Raw genomic sequence first — 9,228 nt, 5'->3', positions numbered from 1 at the left:
GGGCGCCGTTGACCCTTGACTGCTTTTATAAGGTCTCCTCTTGTTGAGAGACACAGCAAATACCTATATTTAGGGCTGAGCCCCCCGTGAATATGGGTGGAGAGAAGTGATTACTTTGGCATGTGATATGATGGACATGTCGCAGAGCTTTTGTTATAAATCCAATGCAAGCAAGCGAACAACTGCAAGAGGAAAATGAATGTCAGAGGGTCGTGACCCCTGTGAAGGATGGATGGATGGATGGATGGATGGATTGATGGAAAGAGATGTGAAGGTCCATCAGCGAATGAAAGTAGATCAACAGAGTAGATTAATAACTTGTGTAATCAAGTGATTAGAGGTGAGTTGGATGCAGGTCGTAAGAGGTCAGGTAAAAATAAAAAAAAAATAACGATAGCAATAATAAAAATAAAAAAATAAAATAACATAATGTATTAAATATGAATATAAAAAAAATTCAAAATCAGCAATGATTGAATCTGTTGTATGATTGAAAACGCCAATAACAACAAAATACTGTACTGAGTCTTAATGACTCAAGCTTTGTACATGAGTGATGTTTGTGGCCTCCGGAGAAAAGTATGAACAAACAGCACATCGTATACAGGTCAACTTTTTAAAAGAATTCATCACGTTGTTTATGCATGTTTGTTGTTAAAAAGGATGTACAAGTATATCTGATAAGATCAGACTGGAGCAGATGAGACATTATAGGTGGTTTATTGGGGCAAATCTGGCTTATTCTACAAAAAAAGATAATTACAATACATAACTACAGTATGCACATGCACAGTTAATATATCCGATTTTGCTCCACGCACACACACAGCACTCATTGATCCCTGTTGAGTAGCTGGGGGTTGATGGATTCCGGATGACCGTTTCCAGTTCACCCTTAACTTAACCCAACAAAAAGTCCCTATCCTTAAAGTTGAGGGCATCACACGATGCACATTGTGAGTGTGTAAAGACATTCATGACACACACACACACACACACACACAAACACAGACAGTTGTAACAACAATAAATGTGTCATCTGTCTCTGATGACTCTTACATACATGGACTCACATGTATGACATTGTCACATGACATTGTCTACTTTTCCCCAGTAATACTAATTAATAGGGGACTGAAACTTGCACAGGGCTGTTTGTACGTTTTAGTAACGATATCATTTGAGGAATCCGTGACCCTTCAGACGGCTTTACCAGGCTTATAAATAAAAGAATTAGGATGAATCCCTCAATAGAAATTCTCTCCAGGATCCTTCTGGGTTGAGCTTTAGAGATTACAAGGGACTAACGGTCCTGTCAGAGATTTGGACTCTTCTATTTTCTCCCACAGACTTGGAGGAACATTGGTGGACAGTGAGGTAAAGCAGACAAACTGACGGGCTGTCTTTGTCCCAGACAACCGCATGTCCACTGCAGCATCAGCGCATGTACACTCTCGCAAACATGTCTGACCAGAACACATGTACACAAACATGTCCAACCAGAACACGTGGACACAAACATGTCCGACCAGAACACGTGGACACAAACATGTCCGACCAGAACACAAACATGTCAGAGCAGAACACGTGAACACAAACATGTCTGACCAGAACACGTGGACACAAACGTGTCCGACCAGAACACAAACATGTCAGAGCAGAACACGTGGACACAAACAAGTCCGACCAGAACACGTGGACACAAACATGTCCTCTGAGTTTTATTTATGTGTATTTATATTTTTAATTTATACTTTATTTTACACTAAGGCACCAAGCTCCAACCATTCATTGCAACTTCATGTAAACTACTGTGGCTCGTTTCCGCAGCAACAAGTGCAACCAACCCACTCTTCATATGTTAATTAATTTCCACAACCCTCGCTCTGCATTTCTCTTTGTGGTGTTGTTAGCACACCGTGCCACAGCCACAGTCACGCCCCTTGTGGGTACCTGTTGCCAGCAGATATGTCAGAACATAAGCGAACATGTGAACCATTACAAGCGATTTAACAGGTCAAATCCACTTGAACTTCTGGTGCCGACCAGCACCAGGTTGTAACACCACCGTTCAGACCACTGCAGCTTTTGCTGCGACCGTTGAATTGCCCCTTGAATTTAGAGGTCACCCTGCTCCTACACACCGGATCACCTGAGTCAGTCTCTGTGAAGTTCTACAGAGACCTGAAATTGATTTATTGATTTGAATTTGGTCTGTGTGTGACAGGTGACAGGTGCCCCAACCTCTATTTAACACTTGTACATTACAAATGTAGTTTTATTTCTTCATTTTATTTGTACCTTTTGTAACTGCTCTATATAACAAATTAATGACTGAGAACAGTTTTCTGATTCAGATTCTGTTTATTCATAATAGTCGAAATGTTACTTGTAGATTGACACCACCACTGCATAGATAGTCCATGTGTCATGCTGATATTCAGAATGTGGTCTCAGTGTCATAAGAGGCAGATAAGACACGTCAACTAACAAGAAAGGTGCTAAATCATGAACAAGCAGCCTGTGAACTCGCAGCTTATGCTGTTTCCATCTTAAATATGGGCGACTTATGAAATCAGACAGGTGTGATATTCATTAGAACTGAGGGACGACGGCAGCGAAATGAAAGTGGATTGTCACTGCAGCCACAAACTGACACGTCTTTTCTTGACCCAAACAATCTGGAGTGTGGGCTCCTCATGAGTTTCAGAAAGCCAAAGTGAATGCAACCGATTGAGTGCGGTGTTCATTCTAATCTTTAATGCAACAGATGGCAAAATCTCACGGCTTATGCGTTAATGTCAAGTCAAGTTCAAGTTGTCTAAATAAAAAGCTGCTAAGCAAAGGTCAGAGTCGACTATCTGTCAGAGACACACTGTGAAAGTTTCTGCCTTGACTGCAAAATACATAATAGATGGTGATGATGTTTTTTTTATGAATGGAAAAGCAATTTATTTCTATTTCACAAATCAGTAGATTTGTCCATTTTGTTGAACAATAGATGTGCGTCTTGGAATAAGTTCAAAATACAGCGTTTAGGAAATTTTGTCAATGAATATGTTTGTGTGTGTGTGAAAGCAAATGATCTTTTTTCCTCTCGGGTATTGGACCACAACATCCTCCGGTGTCAGCACACCTTGGTGTAATACAACACACACTGTACTTACAGAAAACAGAATAAGAAAGTGCTTTTTAAAACAACAATGGATTGAGGTGTTGATGTTTTTTTTTTTTTTGTACTATTAAATGAGTATATTTTTTGGTTGCTGAGTTTCCCGCCAGGGTGGATTTTTTTGCTCATTGTGGATTCAAAAATATGTGATTGAGTACATTGGTAGATACATGGTAAGCACACTTTTATTTCTATTGTGTAGTTTCTCAGAAGGAAATCACAGCGTGCCTCACAAATATGTTTAAAAAAAAGACAGATTTGAAAAAAAATATCTGAATGCCATTCAACGCGAGAAACACTGAATGCAAATATAAAATATAACAAAACAAATAAAACCAACAAACATTGCTTTAATACTAAATGTATTTGGTTTTTGAATGTACAATTTTAAATTCTTTTTTAATTTGGAAATTGTTCAACTACTTGTTACTTAAACTTAAAATACTTAAAAAGTATTTTTTTTTAAATCCTTTGTGACGTATCGGTTGTCGTGGCAACCGTAAACATCCGACGAGTTGTCACTGAAACTGAAACAGAACCCACTGTTCAGGCACTCAGCGTGAATTGAGAATGTCGGATGTGGAATCAGACGAGTTGAGTGATGAACCCACTAATCTCGGGGTGAGAAGTTCGTATTTTCTTCCGTTTGTTATCGAGCATTAGCTCGGAGCTAATATTAGCGTTAGCATAGATCGAGTGTCAGTCAGTGTGTGTCGGACCGCTGCAGGAGTACGAAGGAGAAAGGAACGAGGCAGGAGAGAGACACGGAGTCGGGAAAACACTGCTGCCCAACGGAGACATCTATAATGGACTGTATGAGAAGGGCCAGAGACACGGACAGGTAGGAGCTTTGGACTGGGTATACGTGTGTTCTAGAATTGACCAGTTGTTGAACTGACGGTTGCTAGGGAACGTACAGCTTCAAGCGTGGAGGCAGATATGTGGGAGATTATCAACACAACCAGAAACATGGACAAGGTGTCTTCCACTATCCAGATGGCTCCAAATATGAAGGTACAACTTTTTCTTACGTTCTGTCTTTAATCAAAACAACAACAAACATATCCAGCCAGTGTGGCAGGTTGGTGTTGATCAATTGGAATCAATAACAATAAGACCCATAACAAACAAACAAACAAATGCAATAAAGAGGCAAGCAATGTACGTATTATGGCTAAACGTCTCAATTAAAAGTTAAAAGAAAAGGCACATCATTTTGAAAAAAGAAAATACAAAATAAAATAAGGCAAAGAACTGAGGCACTCTACAAATAATTAAAATGAATATATTAGATAAATGACCTGTACTGGGACTAAAGTCTGAATAAACAAGGAGCTTGAAAACATACTGTAAAAAAACAAACAAAATGATGAATATATACAGTATATAAATATAAGTATATATAAGTATATATATATATATAAGTATATAAATAACAACCTAGTTACCCTGTTTGAAATATAATAATAGTGTAACTATTTCAATGACTTTATCAAAGTAAAGTAACTAATGACAGGTGATTTGTTTTCGAAATGTTGTCAACTTTTCAATTATTGTGATGTGTTTGTAAATAATGCAAATATTGCGCAGTAGAGTGAGGCACTGAGGGGCTATAGTTCATTTATGCATATTCATTGTTCAGTATTTTATTTTGGTTTCGTGTCGTGATCATGTGGGAGTGTGTATGTGCAGTGTTGGTGTGTGAACAGGAGAGAGCTGGGTGGAGCGTGTCTCTGCTTCTTGTGTCATGATTGATTGGAGACTGACTGTTACTGACTGACTGAACGGGATTGTGCAGTGAGGACGTTCACTCGTCTTTCAAACCGTGAGTATAAACAGCTGCTTTGGTTCCTTGCTTTTGTCAGGCTCGTGGCAGGAAGACCTGAGACAGGGTCACGGTATCTACACGTACTTCAACGGAGACACGTACGACGGCGAGTGGCTGCATCACGTGAGGTAGACCTACGTAGTCCCACCATTCTTCACATTCACATCTTCTCTGAGCTGAAAGACGACCGGATGAACTGACATCGTCCTTCCTGGTGCTCGATTGACAGGCATGGCCAGGGTACCTACTGTTACAACGACACTGGCTCAGTATACAAGGGGACGTGGGTGAATGGTACGATGCAGTCAGCGGGCGAGTACATCTACTCCAACCACAGATACAAGGGCAACTTCGCCAACAACAATGTGAGTTGTGGTTGGGTAAAAAGCTCTCAGCCCCATTTTAGCCACATAACACCTGAACCTTTCCTGAATTTTGTCAGTAGCACACTGTACTTTTATCTAGATCAAATCACAAATGTTAAAGTACGACTAATAGTGACAACCCCCCAAAGAATATTTCAACCTCAGCGTCACTCAGGTAATGGACATATTTACAGACACACTTCGGGTGGATTGAGTTGTACACTAAATTGGGTTGCCCGGGATTCCAGTGGATTCCTGTTACATGGATAATTGACACCTTCACATTAGAACCTAACGTGCGCAGTGAGTACTTAGTCACAGCTGAACCATCTCCCCCTCTCATATCCCGTTGTTTTCACAAGACTGTTAAAGACGCAGTCCCATGACCCCCCTCTCTTCATCATTGATTCTCTCCAACATCCACTCATATGACACTTTCTGTCATTTCTGTCATTGTTTCACTCCATTCTTTACAGGTGGGGATGTACTTTTGCATACCCTGAGGATGTTTCTGGCTGCTGTGACCATCCTGACCTTTATAACTGTAATATCATGTTTGGACACTCCCATTATTTGTGTTTGGTCATCCAATAAACATAACCTTTGTCAGATCGGTATCTCTATCTCCAGAACCTTCCCTAGGTGTTCTATTCCTTTCAAAATGGTTGTATCAGACTTCATTCCCATAGCACATGTAGGATAGTCCCTGCCTTTGTTCCAACATTTCCATCAGGTAATAGACCCATCCTGTGGAGTCTACAGGGGGTAAAGTAGAATCTATGTATTAACTTACATTAGGTAAACTTCCCTCCACCCTCCTTGATGTGTTTCCCTGAGTTTGTTATTATTCTCCTCTATTCTTTCTCACTTAGTTCACATTCCAACTCTCTCTGCCACATAGTCTTCAAACTCCTACAGATATCTTTACTTTTTCCTGCTAAGATCCTGGTAAAATACTGCTGCCCTGTGTGATGTCTCTGGTAACTCCAGATAGTCCTTGACTGGGGTTGTCCCATGTTTGACATAAGTCAAACCTGTGTTACCTTTGAAGAACCACAGTAGTAGCTCCACTCTTGTTTTGCAGCCGTCTGGCCCGGGAAAGTACATCTTCGACATTGGCTGTGAGCAGCATGGTGAATATCATGCAGCAGAGCAGGTAAACATCATCATCTTCATCACGACGCTGACGTTAGCTGACTCCGCTCCATCGCTGAACTGTTCCACGCAAAACTGACCCGCACTCTGAGCAGCATGTCCGTGCCCTTTGACCTGACATAAGGACTTGAGTGATTTTGTTTGACCAGCCAGCTGCCGATGAGGAACACGGTAAAAACACAAAAAACAAAGGAGTCACCTCACTTTACAGCGCCTAGAACGACACGAGGAGGAGCTGTAGTAATAATAATAAAAAAAAAATAATAATAATAATACATTGGGGTGCCACACAGACTTTAATATTTAATCATTCATGTAGTTGGTGTTTGGGTCATGTCATTTCACACTATTTGTTCCTCTCAAACATGGAAGTCCAAAGTCCAAAACACACATATCTCTGCTGTAAGTGTGTTTTGGAATGAAAGTGTGTGACTTATTGTGTGGTGACAAACTGGAAGTGTTAGAACAAAAAGAACGTCAGGATCGGAATTCAGTAGGACTCCGTACTAAAAGTTTGTGCTCTGGATGTGTGCAGGACGGGGAGGAGGAGGCTGAGCTGACCTCCACTGATGGGCTCAAGTGGATTCCGACACACATCACTGGTCTGACTCTCTGCTCTCCAGCTGAGGTGTCACCAGCTGAGGTGACCCAAGTTGAGGAGACCCAAGTTGAGGAGACCAAAGTTGAGGAGACCCACGCTGAGGAGGCCCCAGCTGAGGAGACCCCAGCTGAGGAGACACCAGCTGAGGAGACCCCAGGTGATAAAACGCTGCCAGAACGACCAGTATTTGCAACTAATTTGTAACTGGAACGTGATATACGGACACATCTTGTTTCAGAAAATCTTAAGCACGTTCTTACTCATTCCATACATTTCTTTTCGTCTCCTTTCTGTTCTTTTGTCAGCCCCGGAAACAAAAACAGCTCCGACAGAAGAGGAGCAAAGTGACGTGACTGACCAACAGGACGATCCTCCTGCATAAACAACACAAATGCTGTTGTTGGGTTTTTTTGTACTTGTTTGTGTTCTTCAACAAATGACTCCTCCAACAGAGAGCAGCCATGTGTGAAAATCAGAATAAAATCTGCAATAACACTGACAGACTGGATGATTATTATTGTATTACTGAGAGACTCTACAAGTAAGTCAGAGTAGCAAAGACAGAATGCGTTTACTAATTCAACATTTAGTATCAGTTCAACGGCTTCTTGCTTTCTCCCCCTGTCAGTACCAGATCGTCTACAAGGAACATGACATCGGACCCCTGATCCATGTTTGATCGAGGTGCGCATGTGCCAAACAGAAAGAAGCAGTTTTATGACAAACAGAACCAAATAAGCTTTTTTAAATTTAAGATAAGTTAACAGGCAAGGAACAACAAGCCTGAACTCGTCACCACTTCATCACATTAAATCTTAATCTGTGAATTGCCAGTCACCCCCACTCCGCCAAAATAAAAAAAAAAAAAAATTAATTACATAAAATTTCTCAAATTCTCATTTTAATTTTCAAATGACAAACCCTCTCTTTTGCATGTTGCATATTAAACCAAATTTAATATCTCAACCATCAAATAAACTGGCATTTAAAGGGTTAAAATTGTGAAAATTCTGGAACTTTTGGTACTTTTGAACACAGCAGAGCTGGCTGAAGAGAAATGCAAAAAAGCAGAAAAATATTAATTATTGATGGTTTTATAGCAGTTTTAGTTTTCCGGTACATTTTTGTACAAAGGTCCTAAGTGTCGTCTAAATTGTAAATCTGACACCACATAAAAAATATGAATGCAATGAAATCAGTGTTGTTACTTCTTTTTGTCATGTCCAAGACTGTAATTACCCACGACGCCCCAAGCACCTACTATTCATATTATTAGATATATCTAACAGGTTGTGTTTTTTTCACAAAAAACAACAGTGACAGCATGCATTCAAACTGGCATTTAAGGGGTTAAAATTGAGAAAATTCTAGAACTTTTGGTACTTTTGAACACAGCAGAGCTGGCTGAAGAGATATATGCGAACAATGCAGGAAGAAATATTGATGTATGATGATTTTGCCGGTACATTTGTACCAAGGGTCCTGAACATTTTTCTAAAGGGACCCCTGAAGGTTAAACTACATTTATGTACAAAGTATAAACTCTTCAGACTAAATGTATTTCAGTCTGTCCTTTGACTTATTTGTGCATTTTATTCTCGACACTGATAACTGTTCAACATTAACGCTGTTGAAGAGGTCTTCTGCCAGAATCCATGGGACAAATTCGGGAGCTGGCGCATGCGCACTAGGGTAGAAGAGCTGGCACTGACACTGACGCCCCCTGCAGGCTATTAGGAAGAATGCAGGTGAAAGACGCACCCGCATGAGGCATCATCAGTTACATAGACAGAAGACTGGATGACTCACCAGCGCTGCTGGCCAATGGAGAACGACGTCGCATATGGCGGCCATCTTGCCACGGGATAGTCGCTTCGTAACAGACTATTGCGCATGTACTTTTTAAATGACCATAACTTGCTCAATTTTAATATAAACATTAAAGTTGTAGTTCTTATACAGCATACTTATGATGGACTTAATATGATCATAACATTACGCAGATAGGTAAAGCAATAGCTACACACGTAACTCCATGTATTATTTTAAGGGAAATTACAAAATTTAAATGTATTTAGGATGTCACAATTCACCATGGCAACATGTG

At 40.4% G+C, this 9,228-nt stretch overlaps 1 protein-coding gene across 1 annotated transcript; it reads left to right on the top strand.

The window, feature by feature from the left end:
• Positions 1 to 3,742: 3,742 nt before the first annotated feature.
• On the top strand, positions 3,743 to 7,278 carry LOC144742269 (radial spoke head 1 homolog; the record flags this gene model as incomplete). Its single annotated transcript, XM_078624741.1, has 7 exons — positions 3,743 to 3,793; positions 3,900 to 4,013; positions 4,081 to 4,186; positions 5,038 to 5,128; positions 5,230 to 5,365; positions 6,450 to 6,521; positions 7,056 to 7,278. Coding segments are annotated over exons 1-7 (793 nt in total), but the record flags the coding sequence as incomplete, so codon positions are not given.
• Positions 7,279 to 9,228: the final 1,950 nt, after the last annotated feature.

Source organism: Lampetra planeri, unplaced genomic scaffold (genome assembly GCF_965212315.1).
Source record: "Lampetra planeri unplaced genomic scaffold, kcLamPlan1.2.h2 scaffold_951, whole genome shotgun sequence".
In the NCBI taxonomy this organism is placed as follows: domain Eukaryota; kingdom Metazoa; phylum Chordata; class Hyperoartia; order Petromyzontiformes; family Petromyzontidae; genus Lampetra; species Lampetra planeri.
Note: the sequence above shows the minus strand (reverse complement) of the source record. Positions and strands in the feature narration are given on the sequence as shown.